The 22,094-nt window shown below is 42.2% G+C and overlaps 1 protein-coding gene across 1 annotated transcript in view; it reads left to right on the forward strand.

Moving 5' to 3' along the window:
* Positions 1-22,094, forward strand: part of MYO9A (myosin IXA) — a 153,116-nt gene that overhangs the window by 91,087 nt on the left and 39,935 nt on the right. Inside the window, exons 11-15 of the mRNA XM_009319912.1 lie at positions 10,358-10,479; positions 11,862-12,003; positions 12,784-12,979; positions 17,459-17,578; positions 19,926-19,939. Coding sequence (XP_009318187.1) covers positions 10,358-10,479; positions 11,862-12,003; positions 12,784-12,979; positions 17,459-17,578; positions 19,926-19,939 — 594 coding nt within the window. The remainder of the gene's footprint in view (positions 1-10,357; positions 10,480-11,861; positions 12,004-12,783; positions 12,980-17,458; positions 17,579-19,925; positions 19,940-22,094) is intronic.

Here is a 22,094-nt window from a genome sequence, read left to right on the forward strand (position 1 = left end):
AGAGTGGGCGCTCTCCGAAAAATGCTGCCGTCAGCTCTATGCCATATGACAGGCGGAGAAATAACAAGCTGCACAAGTTATTGATTTATTATTTGGCTATATGCCATTGCATGTAACTCATATTTAAAAAAAAAAAAGGATGCTTAGCATACATAACTCATATTTTTAAAAAAATATGGATGCTTAGAGTTGTTTAAACATTATCTTTAGGATAGGAAGATTTCAAACTGCAGGACTGAAACAAAACATGACCCTGGTTGTCATTGGTCCCCCAAAGCATTGGCTTGGGTCCTTCCTGGGCGCTGCATGGCCGGGGCTGGGTCCAGGGGGGCTTCGTTTGCCATCCCCTTGTTCCGGAGTTTCTCCAGGTGATGAACATTCATGTGCAACATGTACAGCATCATAATATGTATATATACTAGAATATCATAGAATAGTTTGAGTTGGAAGGGACCTTCAAGATCATCTAATTCTAACCCCCCTGCCATATATAATATATAAAGTATAATTTATAATATATAATATATGAACCCCCAGAATTAGTATTCTTAAATCTGTGTAGCAGCATCCTAGGGAAGCAAATTAGAAAACGTGCTTAAAATATCATTAGAAAATACTCTAGAAAGCTTTCCTGGTGTGATGTGCTGGTGTAAAAGACTTGGAAGTTTTCTGCGTCTTTTCTACATTATATTTAGCTATCCCTAAGAAACATGTTTGGGTTGCTTTGTTTTTTTTTTATTTGATTCCTTGACCCTTACTTAAAGCCCAGTGCAGAGAAATACTGTGCCTGTGAAGCCCAGCTTTTGTGAAAATATCATAATTGTGGCTGACAGCATAAAACTCTTGAGATAAATCCATAGAGAGCTCCTATTTGCAAGTTGGTTAATGTGTAATTTTAAGATTCAAGCTCATATTTTGCCTAGGAGAAAGAGAGAGAAAAGCAGAATTGATTTGGGCGATGGACATCAGAAGGTCCAAGCTTTTTTTTCTTTTTTCTTTTTTTAATTAAAACCAAACACAATTGTGCTAGAGAAGAATTATTTGGGCAAAAAGCTGGTGAGATGAGCAGGCAGGTTCAACATGTGGTTGTCACCACTTCATACTGCGCATGGCTTTTGGCCAGCGTGTTTGATACAGTCCTTTCCTTGATGAAGTACGGGGTTGGAGGTGGTTTGTGCTGCAGATGATCTGAAGAGGGTCTGGAGTTCCTGCGTGTGTTGAAAAACGTGGCTGTCGGGGAGGAGGAGGAGTGTGATGGTCACGGTCCCTTCTGCTCGTCACCTGCTTGGGACAATCTTGCAATAGTGTCTTAGGAACGTGGGCTGCTTTAGAAATTATGTGCCTTGCAGTGAGCAAAAGCAAAGGTTATATTGATAAAGAGATTCTGTCAGTGCTGTCTCCATATCTTGGCCTTCACTAATGTTTTTTGTGAGCCGAGCAGGCTAAGGGGAACATCACCAGGCATCCCATATCCCGTACAGCATCCCGCGACATCTGAGTGCATCCCCGGGCTCTGCTTGCAGCAGTACTGTGTCCTCCCCAAACCGCCTCAGTTCCCCCACTCAAATCCCTTCTTCCATCCCTCATCCCACCCTCCTTGCTGGAGCTCTCCAAGTTGCAGATGCTTTGCTCCAGGTGCCATTATCCCTCTCCCAAGACACCATCATCTCTTGAGCCCTTTTTTCCTCTTCTCTGAGCTGGTTCCTTGACTTTTTCCAGTTAAGCGATGTTTTCTGCTGTTCGTGGTTCCTACTCGAATATATTGGCTAAATATATGTAGGTTTGGACTGTGCCAGGGGACAGTCCTGTCCCCCTAACCCAGCTGGAGCCCTGCACCTCGGGGTCGGGTTTGTCCTGGGAACGCCGAGCCTGACTTTCCTCTGGGACCTGCTCCTGAGGCGCAATCCTATAGATGCATATTTATTTATTTTCAAATTATACACATGTACTAATATTATGTACATTATGAAGACTCCCCCAATAGAAATCAAAAAAGGATGAGATGAAGATGAAATAAACACCACATTTATTAATGGTACAAAAAGTATTTTCTTCCTGTACCCCAATGCACACCCTGCTTTGGAGAGTACTAGGTGTGCTCTACGATGACCTAGGATGTTTCTATACTGGTCTCTTAGGGCCAAGCCCTGGGTCATAGTCCAGAACTACACTCATGGGGAAATTCTTGCACGCTCCTTATACCTTTGAGATAAATTAGGCAACAACATAATGAAATCTTTGGTTATTTCAGCAAAAAAGCACTAGCAATACTTGTGAGCAACAGCTTTTCCTTAAAAATAAAAGACCTCGATGCATGTTGGTGGATTTTCACAGGACAGTGTTGTGCAATGTGAGCTCCCTTCTTCTTAAGCAAGAAGATGAGCGAGAAACCTCTAAAAGCCTCTCAACTACTTCAACCCATCTGAAAAAATGTCATATTGAGGCAGAACTGGATGGTCCATCCTGACTGTGGCTCTTCCACTCATTTCGTATGAAATGCCTGCCTGGGCAGTTGGTTTGGCATGGTAACAAGATTTTATAGGGGTAGCGTAAGACAACTATATATATATGTGTGTGTATATATATGCAATAGGGAGTACTGTGAGCCCACTGTAAGTGTGAATGAATGGGAGAGGAATCGGGAGCAAGTGTATTGACACGAGTTTGGAGTGGGGACTGGAAGGGAAAGAAGACGTTTAGCCTGGAGGACCAGTCTGGTGTTGACCATGACCACTGTGGGGGTCCCCTTCATGCTTCCTAAGCCTGATACATCTTGCAAGGACTGCATTGATATATATATATTTTTCTTTTCCTCTTTAATTTAGATAGCAAGAAATTAAAGAAATTAATTTGCCAGCAGATCACACAGCATCTTTAGGCTCATGCTTCTCCTGGCTGTTGTAAGAGCAGGTTGGGAAGAAGGATGCTTCTGCGAAGGGAGCGAACAGGACCGCAGCAACCTGTGTTTTGCCAGCTGATTGACGCAAAACCGATTTTCCCCATTTTGAGAGCAAAATATAATTTATGACTGAAACCTGCTGTTGCCACTGAAGCGTAGGGAGCTGATCTGAGCTCACAGAGGGATGCTGCAGAGCTAGTGTAGCACGTACGGCTGCGTGCGTGAAACCCTGGGCTGTGAACTTACTATTTTAAATCACTTTCTCTAATAATGGACAGCCCAATTTACAACAAAGTAAACTCTCAGGCTGCGTACGTAAAGCAGATGCGAGGTTGTCAGCGGGCGAAGGATCAGCCTCAAAATAAAGCCAAATTCATGTGCCATTTGCTGAGGGGCCATTGAAATGGTCATCTCGAAGGAGAAGACCATCTCAAGGAGCACCTTTGCTTCAAAGCCAGCTACCAACGTGCCGTAAGTGGTTTGCAACTTAAAACGGGCGGCAGAAGAAATGCAGGGGAAGGCTGTTTGTCAGAACCCCTGCGTTGCCAGACATTATCATTAAAATAGAGCGGCTTATAAACCTGTTTATAGATCGTATATTTATAGAGCATGAGGATATGTATTTATATATACTGAGTCTGTGGGCGCATTATTAAAAACGTAGATATTATATCTATATAATTATATATAGATGTTTTTATATATTTATATATTTTTTTATATATATATATACATGGCTGCGTGTATAAATGCCTCTTCTACTTAAATTGGGAACAAACATAAAAATCCTTGTTCATAAATGAAAGTCTCGGCATCCTCTTCTGGAGGGACGTCGGGAACTCGAGGCATCTGCGTCGTCTGCAGCACGTAAGCGCCAGCACCGAACCAGACATTGGTCTCGTTCATTCGGGAACTCTCTAATAATAAGGTTTTCCCATCTAGAGGACTTGTCATATCGAGCTCATTTTAATTACCAAATTACGCCGGGATGATTCTGCTGGGGCTGGCTCGCGATGCCCGTCTGCATTTGCTGAACGAGCAATTAATCCTCCACAGGAAGGATTAATTCCTGGATGGACGGATCCTGCGTGGATCTCTCCTGGATGGAGAGATTTCCCCATGCCTTGCTGCCATTTCCAGCCTTAGAAAAGCTTTCCCAAGCTCCCCAAGATGGATTTTAGGATACATACGTATATAGATGTATCCAGAAAGGAGCTTTTACGAGGTTTAGCTCCTTTAGCTTATCATATAACAATGACCTATTTAAATGTAATTTTTAAAACATTAAATATTATGTACTTTCCTGGAAGGTTTTCAATATAGTTTGCAAAATACGGCTTCGTTTCGAATTTTTGAACTGAGCTTTTTGAGGCGTTATTCATATCTTCTTGTCCATCAGCATCTGGAAGGTTGATGGTACCTTGTTACTGGGTAAGCGATCAAGAGAGGAGTAATTTACATGCTTGGGTTTAGCGGCTCTAAGCTTGTATTTGCAAAGGTTTATATTTTTGAGGCTGTCAAATTGACTTGCAATATTTTTTAAGAATATTTTGAGATTATTTTAAGCTGGGGAAGTCAGCTAGGAATAGAGAGAGACATGGAAGGGGGGTTTAATTCCTAGCTTCTCACTTTGCAAACGCCGCCTGAAGCTGAAGCAGACGGTGTTGGAGCCAAGAAGAGAGGAATTTCACACCCTTCTGTTTAGTCATGAATTTTTCAGGCAAACTCTATACATTTAGACATCCAAAAGTATCTGCCTATTGATTGCATCAGGGTGTATGGCTCTGGATTATGCAAGGTTTTACGACAGGAACGTGATACGAAGTGTTCCCACGTGGAGTTACACTGGAAAAAGGGATTTTTCAGTTGATTTCCGACTTTATTTTGGGAATTTTCATTGTGTAAACAAGGCTTTCGTATGCCTTGGTAATGAAAGACTCAGGCAGATAAACTTCTGGGGCTTATCTAGCTCCATCTCTGAGGAGGTGAATGAGCTGATGGGGTTTTCCTTTGCTCTTGTGATTTAGTTGAGCATTTCTGAAGCAGGGATTGCCATGCTTTCAGGAAACAGACAATGCCATATTTCCCTTGCAAGTGGTTCCGTGCAAATAATTAATCATTTTGTTTTAGGTTTCCTTCTTAATATGCTTTAATTTTCTAGTTGGACTCGACAAAAGCTGAAACAGCACTGCATGCTACATCTTACCCTTCTTTTTACCTTCAGCCTTGCCCCATCCCCGCGAAAGAGGAGAGAGCATCATCCCCGTCTTTGGGTTTTAAATGCTGTATTTTGGGGATGCTTCTCAATTTTCACTGCGACTAATAGCAATATCCCTACAGTAGAAGACATCTGCTTCCTGGGCACTGAAGTGCTGAGGTATTTTCTTGGCTTGCAGGCTGTGTGGACAGATACCCAACACCCTCCAGACCTCTTTAGATCATGACACATTTTTGACCTTTGATATCCCGTGATAGGGCAACAAATGCCACGCATCGTGGAAAAACCCACGCCTTTATATTCAGGCCTGATTTTTCACTGCTTTTTGATTTGAATTTACTAATCCTTCGGCTTTGTGCTTTGAGACAGATGGGAAACTTATTATGTTTTTTAATTTGTATTTTTATCACATCTCTCCTGCTTCGTTTCTTCTCTGGGTTTCTATGCTCCTCTCCTTCAAGTTTTTCAAGCTCCAGATCACTCCCCCCGCCCACCTCTTAATGTTACCATACGATTTTGAGGAGCAATAGCCCCCAGTGAGCACAATACTCTAGATAAGTGTGAGCTTAATCATATTCAATGCTTTCTCCTCTAATAATGCCTTTTAGCATTTGGTTTTACTTACTGTTGACCATGGCTGGATATGGAGTAATTCATAATAGAGCATGTGTGGATGTGTAGAGATGTTTTCCAGCACCTCCAAGATGCTCTTGGGCTCGTGGGTATTTTCTCCCACTCGGGATATATAAACCTTTAATTCTGCTGCGGATTAGAGCGTGTTTCTGTTTGGCTTAGCATTGAAATAAAGTCCTGACAAGAGAACTGATCCAGCTGTAAAGATAATGGGACTTGTTTCTCTACACATTGAACTATAAAATTACGGATGTTTTCTGTTTGTAGCAGTAGGGTTTCCATCAAGCCTTGTGTCCCAGTTGGGAAGGTTTTCCTGATGCTCAGCACGTGTATTTTAATCTTAAATTCATTATTATGTGTGGCATAAGCAGTGTTTGTACTCTGGGGTCGGTTGTAGGCAGGCAGGGTTTCTCTTTAATAGTACTTAGCTATCTCTTTACTAGAGTTCCTTTAATTTTCATATGTGAAAATGTTGGAAATTTTGCCACTCTGTTTATTTGGTACCCCAAATCTTACACGCTAATATGTCTTGTGTGATATTCAGTAAAGATTTATGCTCGTATTCTGAGTATATGCATTTCAAAGTCTGGACCCACGTTTTATGGTCCTTTTTTATGGTCTTTAGGGTCTTTTTTTATGTTTGAACATCACAAATTGTGTTTCATGTCGTATCATTCGGGTCTATCTGAGCATTTTAAGCTCTAAAAAAACCCCATCCCTTGCAAACAAGAAAAACTCAAACTAATACTGCCTTTTCTTATGGGCCACCTCCCTGCTTAGCCACATCTTTCTAAATATTCAATGCAGTGATGAAGTACACATATATATGTATTTTTTTTTCCCCTAAAGAGAGGCAAAACAAAGTCACTAACCCCCTTCTTCCCTGAGCTTCATCTGAGTCAGAGAGGCCAAATCCACATTACACAACTTAGCTGACCTGGCTGCTGCAGCGAGCGCACCGACGCAGCTACGGCAACGCAACCCTGCTATGATTTGGGTGACAGCATTTGAGAAGTGATTGCGCTCGCGTGAGCAGAACGGGTCCCTTTGACGTGCGGTGCCAACGTAGACGTCCTGCCAAGGTCATCGTGGTTGGGGCAGCAGAATTGCTTCTAGATGCGCAGTTGGGAAGCATTCATCTACTCATGGTGCCTGTACAGGTCCCCTGGAGAGCAATCAGTAGCATCTCACCCAATAATTAAATGAAAATATGGAGCTGCTGGGCTCTAAAAAAACCCCAATGTCTTTTTTTGGTTCTTTGCTCAATTCCTTTTGCTGAGTTTGCGAGCTCAGTGCTCTCCTTTCCAGCAAACTTGCATCGCTCCACCTTCCAGCAGACCAGGTTTCAGCTATCCAGAGATGGGAGGAGTAAATCCGTACATTTTTGTTGGGAGTAAGGATGCCAAAAAATAGGACTCTATGGACTTCATTGCACTAGAAACTTCTGCAGATAGTGGTAATGTCAATGGTTTGGTTCTTGATGAAGAAATAGGACATCTGAATTTGCCCCTAAACATAACTTAGTTTTAAGTCAAGGTATAAATTTAAGCTGATTTTTAATTAACCTCCAGTTTGAGTGTTTTTTGTTTGAATGGGCTGTAAGTGTTTCGTATTGTCTTCATCTTGACCGTATGTTTGTTAAATGAAAACCTCATGTTGCTTGGCTCTAATTCCTTAATATTAAAGTGCTCTGCGAGGACCCTGCATCCATCAAAGGATGACAGAGGCTTTATTGTCATACTCAGAAGCGAAGGAATATTTTGGAGGTAGCTTTTAAGGATATCTCCTGAATTCTGCAGAAAGACAGTCATTAGAAGATGAATATAGAAATCATATACAAATCATATAGAAGATTAATAACTGAAACTTAATTAAGTTTAACGTGTACATATGGACAGCAATGATTTTACCGTAAAGCTTCTGCCTTTATGTAGACAATTTGCACGGTGTTCTGCAGACCAGCAGACACCCAAGGAATTATATCGGTCAATCACAAAGCCATAGTTATTTCTCTCGGGCTGTGATTCTGAAGGCAACCAAACCGGTAACTGGAAAAATGCTAGGAAAAAAGAAATAAAGGGAATTTTTTTCCACTTAAGCTTTGGAGCAATTGCTCTGGCATCGTTCCTGCTGCTGCATACGCGCCTGTCTTGAAATGAGAGCATATATCTGAGTTATTATGGAAAACGTTATTAGTTAAGGACTTCAATCCCTCTTCGTATTTGGCAACGCAGCCAGAGGTTGCACTGGGGATGGAAGGGAGGGAGCAATGGACAGACAGATGTGGAGAACAACTGCACAGCCTGGGAGTGTTTCTGACCCAGCCTGGAGGAAAAAGAAGAGCAGAGGAGGGAAAATTAGCCAAAATCCTGCAGCTGAAGAAACTGAGGCCAGGAGGTACGTGATGACCAACCTCAGGTCATGCACCGTCTGTTGCAGAGCTGAAGATGAGCCGAAAGAAGTAGAGACCTTGAACTCAATAGTCTCTTATGGTCATTTACTGGAGTATATTTAAAAAAACCAACAGCTGGCATTGCTTATTATTTATTTTGCACCAGTCTTAGGAGTAGTAGAAATGTTTAGTGTGGTCATAAGAGTTTCGCAGCAACATTCACTGTGCAGCTGCCGAACATCCCATGTGGAGCTATGGATGTCTAAAGAGTTTCTAGAAGAGAGTGATGGTGTGCCCCCAGTTTTAGATGTATGCAAGCTTAAAACTCTAGATAATTGGGGGGTTTGGGGGGGGGGAAATATATGTGTAAAGACCCCATACAAGTAGTTCAAAAAAGAGTCACAATATAAATAGGTAAGCCAAGTAACGTGCACCAGCCACCCATCACCACTAAAATAAGGCTCTTCTTTTATCATCACGGCAAGGTTTATTGCTCTCTGGGTACTCAGGACCAGTCCTGAGTGGGCGAAGCTGGGACTAATGGACCCTGCAGCCGATTAAGCAGCTGTCAGAAGCAGGCTGTTGATAAATGATGCTGACTCCCATTACCGCTGCACGCATCGCCGTCTCTCTCTTTTAAATCACTCAGGAGAAGCTCACGCTTGCTTAAGAAATATGCAGTCTTCTACAGTTGGCTGGATTGCCATATAGAAGCTTTTTTCCTGACTTGCACTGAAAAAGCAACGAGTCTTAGTCAAATATATGATTTTAAAATGCCTATAGTCTAGCAGGGACTTGTGAATGTTACTCTGCTTGCCTGCTGTGTCCTGGTTGCTCTGCAGGAACCTAAGAAAAAAGAAAAAAAAATAAAATTCATAATGCAGAGTTGTTCCTTATTTTCAGGGGTTTTTTTCTTCCAACGGGTTGTGTTATGTTTTGAATCCGAAAGGCTTTAGGGCCGTTAAAAACTCCTTCTACACCTGCACACATATGCACAGAGTATGTATTGTTGGTGTAAAGGTATATGATGTCTCAAATACTGAATTCAGGACCTTGTAGTTTTTTAGCAAAAATTTCCTTGTGAGATGTCTCAAAGCACTTCAGGCTCTCTAATTCTAAAAATAATATATGTAGAGTTCATGGTAATTTTGGATGAGGATACATTGGAGAGTTGTAAGAACGTACTTTTTTTTAAAGTTTTTTGCTCATGTTAAAAATAAAAGCAGAAGCAGCAATAAAAATGGATTGTTATAAAGGTGCATCATATTACTGCAATTCTGAGGATTTTTTTCCCTTTTTTTTTTTTTTTTTCAATTCTGCCATCAAAATGTCTTACGATAGAGAAGTAAAAATGCAGCTTGGATCGGTAGGACTTTTTCCAACACATGGAGTAAGGTGCATTTCCAATATCACTATTTCGAGAGAGTCACAAGTCTTAAAAGCATATGATAAAAATTATGATTTTTTTAAACTCCACTTTCTTCCAGATGCCCTAAAATAATTTCTGCAGAAGACTTCTCGAAGTAATCCAGTTGAAAATCTATCTCAGAGGAGATAACCTTTACAAAAGGGCAAGGGTCGGAGTTATTTTGGTGGAAGATAAATAGCTTTTTTTTCCTCAGCACGAATTTGCGGGCAGATCCTCACTTTTACTGTAAAGGGTCATGGCTCTGCTGGTCTTGGAGCAGTGATTTCTGTTAGCTGGAGGTCTCTTTGTTAGCCCTTACAGCACCAGCCATTAATATTGTGAGATACAGAAGAGTAGAGCCCAGCGAAGCAGGAAAGGGAGTTCTGTTGCTTTTTCTGTGTAATTAAATGAATATGTTGTACCGCCATTTTCTTGCAGCAACTAAATACTAAATATTAGTTGATGCAAATACATCGTATAACGTTTTAACAGCAAGCCAGGAAAAGGAGAGCGAGAAGCAACGATGCGTAGCACGCCGTGCATCCTCGGTAGGCATGGTCTGCCATATAGCTAACCTATGTCTGAGCAAAAGTCTGGCGCACCTGAAATTGTAAAATGCTGTGCGGTTCCCTGTGGTTTAGGTTGTTCAAGTGGTTCTTTATCACTTTCTTTTGTATCAAAAAAAATATTGGTGGCGTATTAGCAGATGAGATGTTCATTTTGGTAAATGGTGCATCAGTTTCCATGAAACCCTTTTTTTTTTTCGTTGCACCCTATATCATTATAATACCTGTGGGGTTTTTTTAGGAGGAATATAGAGCAGAAGGAATTAGCTGGCACAACATTGACTATATAGACAACTCCGGCTGCATCAACCTGATCAGTAAGAAGCCAACAGGCCTGCTCCATCTGCTGGATGAGGAAAGCAAGTGAGTAGGAAACTGTTGGTTTTGCTAATGATATTTGTTTTTTCACTTAAAAAGTGTTTATCCTTGCGTCTTACCTCTTGTGATTCTTCCCAGAAAGATGCTAATAGCTCGCTGGGCTGATTTATCTTATGTCCCTAGTTTTGTTTCCAAGGTGGTAATGCAAACAGTGGAGAATCAGCAAGCTGAGCAAAAAACCTTAACAAATAATAATTAAAATTGTGTTTCAAGAATTTCTTCCGCTAAAGGGAAGGACAAAGGTTTCCTTGGCTCTGCTTCTCATTTATCTCCCTGTCTCTTGTGGTGTAACGACGTGACAATGCTTGAAGCTGAGCTGAGTGAAGGGAGAATCCAAGTGCATGAGTTAAAGCAGGTTGTGTGGCTGCTGTTACTCAGATATAAGGCAGATTTAACAATTTGCTTTTTAAAATTAAGCCAGAGTGAACTGAAGGCACTTGTACGTGGGGGCTGCAGGGTTTCATGCACGTCAGGGATGCAGCTGAGACTTGCACCCTCGGTTATGTCCATCCCGCTTGCCCTGGCAGAAGTTAGCGGATGAGCTTATGGCTTCTGGGTCGGCCTTTGGGTGGAAACTTCTGAGCCTAAGGGATCTCCCGTTGGATACACGTGCCAGTTTTCTCCATGTGAAGGGCAGGGAAATGCCAGGTGGATTTGCTGGCCTTGTCTTGGATCCGCATGGCTCTGGTCCAGGGCACGAGCTCTCCTCCCACCATTTGCTTGCAGGTTTCTCCCCCCTTTCTTGTCTCATTGACCAGACACACAGCAGTAGTGCTGTCCTGGTGATACTGTACCAGGCTAAAACAACTCAAATTAGGTAAAGCTGTGAAATATCCCCCCAAGTTGTAGATTTACATGAAGTTCAAGGATAGGAGGATTGGCTTGCTCTTACCAAGAGGCTCTGCTCAAGCTCTGTCCTTTTTCTTCCCCTCTCCTATGCCAGGATCACTCAAGTAACTCCTGAAATTGAAGTTACATTTGTAGGTAAAACAGCTCAATATTTCCTAGATGTAGGAGCAGTCTAAGCCTCAAAACCGACTACAGAAACGTGTGGTTTCAGATAAACGCAGCTACCTTGAGTAATTTCTATAGGTGTACAGTACACCACAATAAAAATACACCTATTTGTGCATTTATAACTGATTTCAGACCATTACTAAATCAGTTAGGAGTTCTTCAGACACCAGATGTACCTTGTATTTGTATATAACTGCATGAGAACATACAAAACAGTGTTCGCTTAGTATGTGCAGGCACAGAAGTGGAAGCTCAGAATATCTCTATTTTCCTATTTGTGGTCAAGGAAGAAGTGTAAAAGCTTTTTCGTTGGGTTTACGGCTATCTTCTTTTCAATTCTTTCCACTCAGTTTTCCTCAAGCCACAAACCAGACGCTGCTGGACAAGTTTAAGCGTCAACACGAAGGGAACTCCTACATTGAATTTCCAGCGGTCATGGAGCCGGCTTTCATCATCAAACACTACGCGGGCAAAGTGAAGTATGGAGTGAAGGTCTGTCACCCAGCTGTTCCCCAGCAGTTGTTTTCATTTAAATCATCTAGCTGTGATGGGGAAGGAGAGCCCCAAAGGCTCCACAGAGATGTTTGGAAGAGGACTTGGCTAGAGAAGAGACGTGAGGGTCAGGAGAGAAGTGTTTGGTGAAAAGCTTGGCTGAAATGAGAAGGTGGTGGGGATTGTGTCTTCCTGTTCTCCTCAACATTGCAAGCTCCACATGTCGGCGTTTTGGGGAAGAATTAGGGACGCACACTAAGGTTAATGCTACGTCCCAGTGATGGGTTGAAATTGGGTATTTGGTAGCCTTTCTGGGCTTGGTTTGTGTAGAAAAACCATTTTTTTTTTCATCATTAGCCATTTTTTAATACAGGTCACTGCTGCAGGTACTTTTTAAAATCCTGTGCAAATGATTTCGAAGTTGACCCTGTTTATATTCATGCCAATTATTAGCAGAAGCAATTCTGGTGGGCAAGTGAGCCTGTATGAGAAACAGCCTCGTGATTTACGACTGCAAATCTGTAATTATGTTTCTGATGCAGTAATTACATGTGACAAACTTCAGCATCAGCTTTGAGACGCTTCGGAGAGCAGTGCTTTGGGATAAAACAATTATTTTCTGAACATAAAGAGGTGTGTGATATGGGAGCAGAAAAAAAGATAGAAGCAGGATTCAGTAGTTGTGCTGTCCCAGGGATAGCCTGGCAGATCTTACCCAGCGTATCTTGTAGATATTCTTTATTTTCCTCTTTTCTCCCCCTCCTTTTTCTCCTTCCCTAGGATTTCCGTGAGAAAAACACAGATCACATGCGTCCGGACATTGTAGCTCTCCTGCGAAGCAGCAAAAACGCCTTTATCTGCGGGATGATCGGGATCGACCCGGTGGCTGTCTTCCGCTGGGCTGTCCTGCGGGCATTTTTTAGGGCGATGGTTGCTTTTAGGGAGGCTGGAAAGCGATATGTGGAGAAGAAAACTGGTACGTGTGCCGATCTCTTAATCCTAGCACCTGTTTTTCACCAGCAATTTAGGTCTAATGTATTACTACAGTATTTGAAGTAGCCTGACTTATTAGGAGCTATTGATCTATTAAAAAAATCATTAAAATAGTGTGTAGATTTTTGCTATGGAAAAGTTACATTTAAAGGTGCGTTTGGATTTTAGCACAGCATAAGAAAAGATTTTCACTTTACTGCTGCTTTAACTTTTCCTTTTTGTAGGATACATGCATAGGAAAACCTGAATGATTCAAGCAGACATAAAAATTATTCAGCAAATAAGGCAAATTATTTTTGCTAGGAATTCTTGAACTGTTAGTTACACCTGGAAACAAAAAAGGGCAATAATTCTTCTCTATAGTTTTTCAAGCTGTTCACCCTTTAAGCTGCAAGAGAGCATGTCTCTTGTCTAGCAAAATTCATTGCTTCACAGTCATCCAGAACCACCTCATGCCGAACACGGGGGCATTAAATTAAAGGAAAGTAATGGTGCATCATCATGCTGTGGCAGGCAATACCTGGCTGTGCTTTTAGACCATTTCTCTGCATAAAGCAATTTCAGAAAGACGGGTACAAGCTATTACTATTAATTTCTGGGAACAAGAGGGCTTGAAATTCATGATGAAATTAGAGCTTCAGCAGGGAAAATGTCAGCCGAGTTAAAATTAAGCACAGAGCCACCCCATGAATTTTTTTTAGTAGGAGAAGTGTGCATCAAGGAAAGCCAAGGAGCTTGGGACAAGGAATATGGAAACTGTACAAGCAGAAAGACTAATTTTCTTGTTCGGGGTGAATAATAGCATCCCAAGAGAGCAGGAGGCAAAAATCAGCTTTCGGCTCTTGAGGCTCTTCCTCTCGAACCGCTCGGATGCGGCGTAAGAGAAAAGATGTTCCTCATGAACCTGGGGCTGTCTGACACATCAAGGCAGCATCTACAGACAGTGGCATTTCGAAACACTGAGAGGTAGATGGCAAAGACATTTGGCATTGGGAGAAACGTCACTCGAAAGAGTTGGCTTCGGAAATCTGTATTTGTATTTTCCTAGCATCGCCTTTTCATCGTGCATAAAGCCCAGGCTGAACTAAAGTGAGCTGGTCAAAGAGATAAAAAATACATTCAGTCTCAGGAATTAAGAACTAATTTCAAGCCCTGCTTCGCTTTCTGTGTCTCTGGTGATCAATTGTGCCTGCCGTGCTCCTCTTCCCACTAGCTAGCTCTCGGCTTTTTAGTCTTGACTTTGTGGCATTAACTTGTTATATCTATCTATATATATATATATCAGTATATAGGTATAAAATAGAGTCCAGGAGATTTTCAGACAATCCTGGGAGACTCACTTCTTGCAAAGCCTTCTCTTTCCATACCAAAACTAACACAGTAATGGCTGAGTTTCTAAACCTTTTCTGGCACACATTTCTTGCTGTTTTATCTATCTGGTGTCCTTTGGCCTGCTTTCAAATGGCTTTGTGCTTTGTAACCTTTGGGTTTTGAGTCAAAAAGAAAGAAAAAAAAAAACAAAACCCCTCAAAAAGCTGGATAAGTTTTGTCTTAAACTTCCTGACAATCCTCAGATAATTTACACCCTGAATTTCTATGTGCATCTTCAGCCTAATTTGGGAAGAAGTCATGAGAAAATCACCATTATATAGGCAGAACTAGTGGGAGAAGATTACCTAAATCTAATTCCCACATGGAGGTATACCTTATCCGTTGGGAAAGCTTGCCCTACAACCGATGGCGGAGCTGGGACCACTCATGTTCAGCTGCCTCTGCCCTCTTTGGAGAGGTACCCATCATCTCCTAGCATGACTTTTGCCCAGGTAGTGGTAGCACTTGGCAAGGTGAGATCTGTAGCAATGTTTCCATCACGCTTTTGCTGGCGAGACCTCATGCCCATCTCCCGTTCAATTGTCCTTCTCCAAAATCCCATCCGTCTTGCCAAAGCACCACAAAGCAGATGGCTGTAGGAGAGGCAGACCTGAGCAGAAGGCTTGGCCGGTGTCTGGACGGTGGGGCAGGCTGGTGCGGCATGGCGCATCCGCTACTGGATGCTGCTGGTTCCTCCTGCTCCCTGAAATAACGCAGAAAAGCCCCAAACTGATGCTTTGCACCTATGGCAGAAGGCATTTGTGAACTACTAAAGAGTCACTAAAATTACCCCATCTCAACAGACAAAAGCAGACAACCAAAGACAGCATATGTTTTAGGTTTATTTTGTTTTTTTATCAAACCTTGCTGGCTTTAATTAGCCTGCTCTGAGTGCCTTACTGGCCACGGATGTGGAGCTTTTGATAAAATTATGGTTGATTAGCTGAGAATAACTTCACACACGTACGTTCACCCAAGTGTGCACGCTTAATATTTGTATATAATTTTTTTAAAAGGCATGCTGCCCTGTTCTTTGCTTCTGAGCTCCTGCCTGCTGCTGCTGCCATCCATCAGGCAGGTGTAATTAATGAGTAGGAAAATATCTGAAGCATGCTTTTTTTTTTTTTTAAGGCTCTTTGCACTCTTTTGTCTTAACCCCAGATGGATCTCCCTTGCTTTTACCTGTCTGAAGGCCTGTTCAAGTCACGCTTGCAATACCCAACAGGGATTTTCATGAAAAATCTCCGGCTTATGTATAAGCAGCTCTGCAAAATTTTGCTTTGCTTTCTTTTTGCATCATCCTTTTGGTTATCTTCTCTGTGCCAGCAGTGCCAACTGCCAGTGCTATGGATGCTTCTGTAAGGATAATCAGCAATTTTTCCTGCTGGCTTTAGGGACTCTCCTTTTTCTGTGTTCCTAATATCCTCATAGTGCAGCTTTTAGTGACCGCGCAATTGTCCTTGTTAACCTGGAGGAGAAGAGCAGCAAAGCGGTGTCGTGGTGAATTTTGTTGGGTAGCTTTCTCTTCTGCCCGAGAGATACCTCTTACAGTGCTGCCAACCCTCCTCGGATGAAACACGCCGGGATCTGGCGAGATGCAATTAGCTGAAGGGTGGACTTTTTCAATAAGATGATGATGATGATGATGATTATTACTGAGTTTATCAGGGAGGATTGTGGTAGTCCAAAAGAACTACACATTTGAACTAGCTTTGTTAATGAGCTTTGATTAAAGGAACATTATCAAGCTTTTTAGGAAAGAAATTTGGCTGATTGACATTTTTTGCTCTATCATCAATATGGATTTATTACACAAAAAACCCTAATTCTTTGTTAGCAAAAACTTGACGGAAGAACTGGTGCTGCTCATATAAACCAGGCTGTGGAGACTCCCAGCTTTCTCATCTTGGTTTTGCTGGACACGAACCTAAATCTTCGCTCTGACGAAGGGTTTGTGGTCCTGGGGCTGTGCCCTCCCTCGATGGGCTCTGCATTTGTATTCAGCCAACAAGGGTTGCTCCGTGGGTTAGTGCCCTTGCAGCTGACCTCCACGATAACGCCTTCTCAAAAACAATCCCCTTGACTTCCGCAGATTTATTCCCGGAGCTGGGCACCAAAAAACCACCCCCCCCCCCCGCCCCCCCGAAAGAATAAAAAAAAAACCCCCGAAACCTGTATTTGCCAAATAAAAGTGATAGCAACCAAAAAATTGGTCTTTGAGGTCTCACCGAGCAGCGTGAAGGGGTGTTAATGCGAGGAAGATGCCCCTTGACAGTGTTCCTCTGGAAAGTTCAGATCGGTCCTTTCTGATGATTTAATGCATTGGTATGAAATGCTTCCGTACGTGCTGACACAAGGTAACTCCTCGGTGACCTCATCATGCCTCAACAGGAGCATGACATATCCCTTGACTTGGCCACTTAAACGATGACGGAGAGGTGCTGCCTGTTTGCACAGTGTCACCTGTGTAACCTCTCCTCCACGCTGTGGTCAAAGCTGGGCCATCAAAGGTCCTCTTAGCCACGCAACGATGGTTTCTTCCAACTTTTGACCTCAAATCCATCCTACCTAACTCCAGACTCTGTGTCCTCTGCCCTTGAGGAATACAGAACCCTTGTTTAATACAAATACTTTCTATTTTTCCTTTTAATTGCCAATATCTGAGCAAAGTGTGGCACTGGGGTGCAGGATGAGAATTCGAGGTGGCCGTGTCCGGGAGCATCTGCGCAGGGAATTGTGGATAATGCCTGGCAGAGGCATGGAAAGGATTTTAAAAAGCAGTTAATAAAAGTAAAGATTTATCTAATCATCTATTTTTTTCCCAAATAATCTCGGAGTGATTATAAAGTGATTATGCTCTGGCTAATAAGGATTATAAGTGGGGTTGGGACGTGGTCCAGCCCATTGCTCCTGTGTTACGGCACCGTGTCAGGAGGAAACCGAGGTTAAATTGTGTCGAGCGCGAAAAACGCGTGACCCTCGAGCTCTCGCGTCCTTCGGGCTTGTTCTTTACCCTCTCCTGATTTCTGCTTATATAATCTTTCTCTTCTCTCCGTTTTTTTTTTTTGTTGTTTTTATTTTGCTTCCCAAGGGCATGATGATGCAGTGCCATGTGCGGTTTTGAAAAGTGTGGATAGTTTTAGCTTTCTCCATCACCCAGTTCATCAGAGGAGCTTAGAGATCCTGCAGAGATGCAAGGAGGAGAAGTACAGTAAGGCTCCACCACCCGCCCTTCCCTCTGATACGACACTCACGCCAAGAAATGGAAACCAGGTGCATTCAGCGTAGAAAGGGTAAAAAAAACGCCCGAGGAGCCTTCCAGGATCGAATCGGCTGCCTTATAGTAATTTTGACCCTATCGGGAAATTACTAGGCAGAGTTTGAAGAGTCAAATTAAATGCAAACCCACATCTCTTGAGATGCGGCATCATCTCGTTGGCGGTTTCCCCGTTTACTCGCTGACGTTGTCGGGATGCTGATGCTAGGGGTATTTTTTGTGTGTTTTGTTTTTGTTATCACATGTGTGATGATAATTTCAAAGCACTGCAGGTCCAGTAGGAATATTCCTGATATAAGGCATGTGGCTGATACAGCTGGAATTTGACTTTATTCGGATTTTATTGGACTTCAAAAATAACTTTAGCTTGTGAAAATACTGTCTCTGAGGGCTTTTACTTAAAACTAAAGCGTTTGGCAATGTTATTTTACAGAATGAGTTGAGTAAAGATGCACTTGGTCTCCGTTTCTTCCTCCTCACTCCTCTGTCACATAATAAACTCATCCTGCATGACAACACAGACACTCTTGCCTGCACTACTATATTATGTATATATAAAAAAATACATATTCGGTGCTCGTATCTTTAGATATATCATTTTTCTGCCATTATTCTCTTCACATTGCACATTAAAGCTGACAGAAACAGAGCGCTGCTATATGCAGTCTGCAAGGGCAAATCCTCAGCCCGAGTTGCTAACTTAAACATTGTGCAACTTAGGTGTAAATGCAAACCACCCAATTTTTTTCTGCAGAGCTGAGCACGGTAAGTACAGTAGTTGCATGTTAAGTCTTCACAAATATGCTTTTCCTGCTAGAAACCTTATATCAGATTTCCACGCTTTCTGCAACACGTAGCTTTGGGGGAACAGAGGTGTTTTAATTCTTAATTTAGACTTTAATTCTTAATTTAGAGTACGTTGTTTTTTCCTACAAGTTCCCACCATTGCTACAAGGAAATACAAAGCAGTAAGACAAACACAGCAATAGATTTTCTTAAGTGGTGTTGTGCCAAATGACCTTACTGATACCACTAAGAAACTATTGAAAAGGAAGGTGATTATCAGTAGAGTAATTTTAATTGCAATTAATTAATTTAATTTTTAATTTGTAAGTTAGCTCAGCAACATGGGAAGTTTTGGGGGTTTAATTTACAGTTGCTTAGGTGTGAAGAGTAATTCATACAACTCAAGAGACACTTCACTGCTTCACATTAAATTAAAGCTCCAAGTTTAGCTCAACATGTTAAAACCTCACTTACTATAGACTAGTCCACACAGTTTGGTCTCTCTTAGGATAAAACTAACACATGGATCCGAGAGTAACATTGCCATAGTTTGTGAATTGGTCGAGAGCATCCGACCTGACAAACAAGTAATTCGTGTTCTGCATTCAGAAATCATTCGCGTCTTCCCATGGGGTGTGCTCCTGCAAGCTGCTTCCCCAGGCTTCATTTCTTTGGCAGGCTAAACTGGGCTTGGAGCATATATAATTTTTGGGTCCTGAATTTAGTGGGCTTGCGGGCCCTGCAGGCGAGGATGCTCGGGCTGTGGTTGGCTCCAGGGACTCGGCTTTTCCCAGAAGTCAGATGAGGTTACGCCCATGTCATCCTTGAGAGAGGGATATTGAATTATGCAGCTACTTCTAGCTATCCACAAAGAGACAAAACTAATTGATTTGATGAGTAGATTGAGATTCCCTTTAGGTCACTTGGTGTTCAGCTTGTGTAGCCAACTGATCGCCCTCCCCTTACCATCTCAGCTGCTTCGCTGGTGTCCTTTGAGTCTATCAAAGGCACTGGGCTTAGACATCTCTGAGTTCAAGACCAAAGCTCTGCTGGTTGATGTTCGTGGGTAGGGAGTAGACTGGGATTATCCAAAGCTCTTCTCAATGAGGGCAAAGACCTGTTAGGCAAATCAGTCTGTCTTTCTGAAACCCTACAGCTGAAGAAAAGGGAATGTGCTTGAAAAATCAGAATAATTTTATTCCTGAAATGTAAAATAGATCAGCCGGCATCTGAGCTGGGCGAAGGGAATGAGTGTTTTCCACTCACACCACTGTTCCTTGCATGCAGCGTATTAATATATACAATTTCATAGTCCATATTCACTACACAGAATTCTCAAAGGCAGGTGCGACTCATCGGCTTAAATCTAAAACCTTTTTGCCTTTCATTTCCAAAAAACCCCACTCTATTTCCCAGAAAAGAGGCTACATCAGTATGACAACTTCTACTTGGCTGTGGCATGTATGTATTTCTTCTTTTAAGAGCCAAGTGATAGCACAATGTAGAAAAGTTTTGGGTTTTTTTTTTGGTGTGTCTAAAGCAATCCTCTTTAACCCGGCTTGTGCACCATAACTTTTATTAATCAAAAAGTCGCTTAAGGTGCTAAGCTGGCAGAATCACGATGTGGTTTTAATGCAGCTGTTATCTGGAAGCCTGAAATAGAAATTCCCCTTTTGTGAGCAATGGAAGATGCAGTAATATTTTGATACAACCTTGTCTTCATAACTTCAGCCTGACTTGTTGGGTTAGATGGTGTTTTGGGCTTTTTCTTTCAGGGATTTCTTTGGTGGGGAGTGCAGGGAAGTGACGGAGGACAGAGTTTGCTCCAAAAAGAAGGGCATGGACTAAAAAATCTTAGCAATACCAGTGAAAGCCCATTTTTCATTAAATGCTTTAGGTTAGAGAAGCCTTCCGTGCCTTAATGGGGAAGTATCCAGGCATATATACTATATAAAAAATAGACGCAGCTAGATGTTAGGTGCTTTCTTAGTGTAAAACCAGCTACAAAAAATACTAATGCAGTATTTTAAGCAGATTCCTGACTATTCTCATTTTTCCCCCCCTTTACAATTGGGTTTCTGTGCTCTAAACAAGCAACTTTTGGCAGAGAAATGGCAGTCCTGAAAGAGGTAAAAGAACGCTCCTAGGATGAGAAATATTACAAAAAATGGCTTAAATGGCACAAAGGAGGATTAAAAAGAGAGTTTTGAACTCTAGGCATAGCTAGGTGCTCGGAGAGATTATCTGGCTTGCTTTCCAAAAATCTCCAGAGTTGGAGATTGCAAAACCTTCTCAGCAGGAGCAATTTGGTCCTGCCTTGGAGTACAGGCAGGATCAAAGATGACCTGTGGCAGCACACTCCCGAATTTTCTTTTGCTCAGATTTCTAGGATATTTGGACACCTTTAGATACAGTAACTTAACCAAGTGGACCATCAGCCTTTTGGGGCATCTCCAGCCCGATGTTCAGGCTTCAAGACAAGCTATTATAATATCTCAACAGGTAAAGGAGGACAGTAGATGTCCCACTAAAGGGATGTCGCATGTTGAGGTGTGGTAGGAATTCATCTTCTCCTGAGAAATTTCAGATTCTGAGGAAGGGCAGATCAGCAGGATGGGCTCAGATCTCTGTGTATTTGCCTTGTGTTCATCTTCGGAATAAAAAGATCCTCAGGACACCTTTTAGCTCAGCATCAGGGCTATATTAAATAGGAGAATGATAAATGTGGGGAGGAGGGGATATGCTATTGCTTCTTCCTATCTGTTACAAGCTATAGTTTAGATTTCTTTCTTTTTAGAGAGGGCTTTTTCGCAGTTAAAGGAATATACATTTTTCCCATGTTCAGGTGAGCGCTGCGATGTTTCCTGTCTCACAGCAGCAATTTCAAGACAGTTAAATTGCTCGGCTGTTTTCCTGTCAAATTCGAGCTTATTGGGTCTTTAAATATCTGTAGTTTAGTGACTTGAAAAGTGTTTTGTTGTCTACCAAAATTGTCTTCTGTCTTCCTAAATGCTTGGTTACAAAACATTTCCACTTTGGGGAAGATAACAGCTTGAGACGTCTGCTTCTGTAGCCATGCATGATAACTTCCTTGGCTATTTATTAAATATAAATTACTCTAAAACTACCCCTATCAAAGGATATAGGTTCAATAGGCAATAAAGCCTCCCCGTGCAGTATATACTACTTGCTATACATGTCCCTGTCCATATGCAAGGAATAAATGACCATTTTTCCAAGCACCCTACTTATGTCTGGATGTTTTGCCTATGCAAGCAACTGGGTTGTCCCACGCACAGCGGAGAGCTTAGGAATATTTTGGACATGCAGGACACGGGTGGCTGGTCCCCCCCATCGCAGCAACCTCTTCCTTCATCCCATTTGCTTACTAGCTGGGACAATGTGTCCCTAACACAACGGGCATGCGTGGGAGGGGAATTAGTAGGCTTGAGCAAACAGCGTTACTCATAAGGGTGATGACTCTGCGGCAGAGAGGTAGAACTTAGTGGACGATGGGTATGTCGGCATCCTTGGCACCCTTGAATGCCCAGCATGTGCCATGACACGTACATGCTCCTCCTCGCTGTAGTCAATGCTAAGCTATGGCTGTGCTAATTGCCTTTTGATGAAAAGCCAGGTGGAAACATCTTTTTTCTGGTGCTGC

Source organism: Pygoscelis adeliae, unplaced genomic scaffold (genome assembly GCF_000699105.1).
Source record: "Pygoscelis adeliae isolate BGI_AS28 unplaced genomic scaffold, ASM69910v1 Scaffold303, whole genome shotgun sequence".
NCBI lineage: Eukaryota > Metazoa > Chordata > Aves > Sphenisciformes > Spheniscidae > Pygoscelis > Pygoscelis adeliae.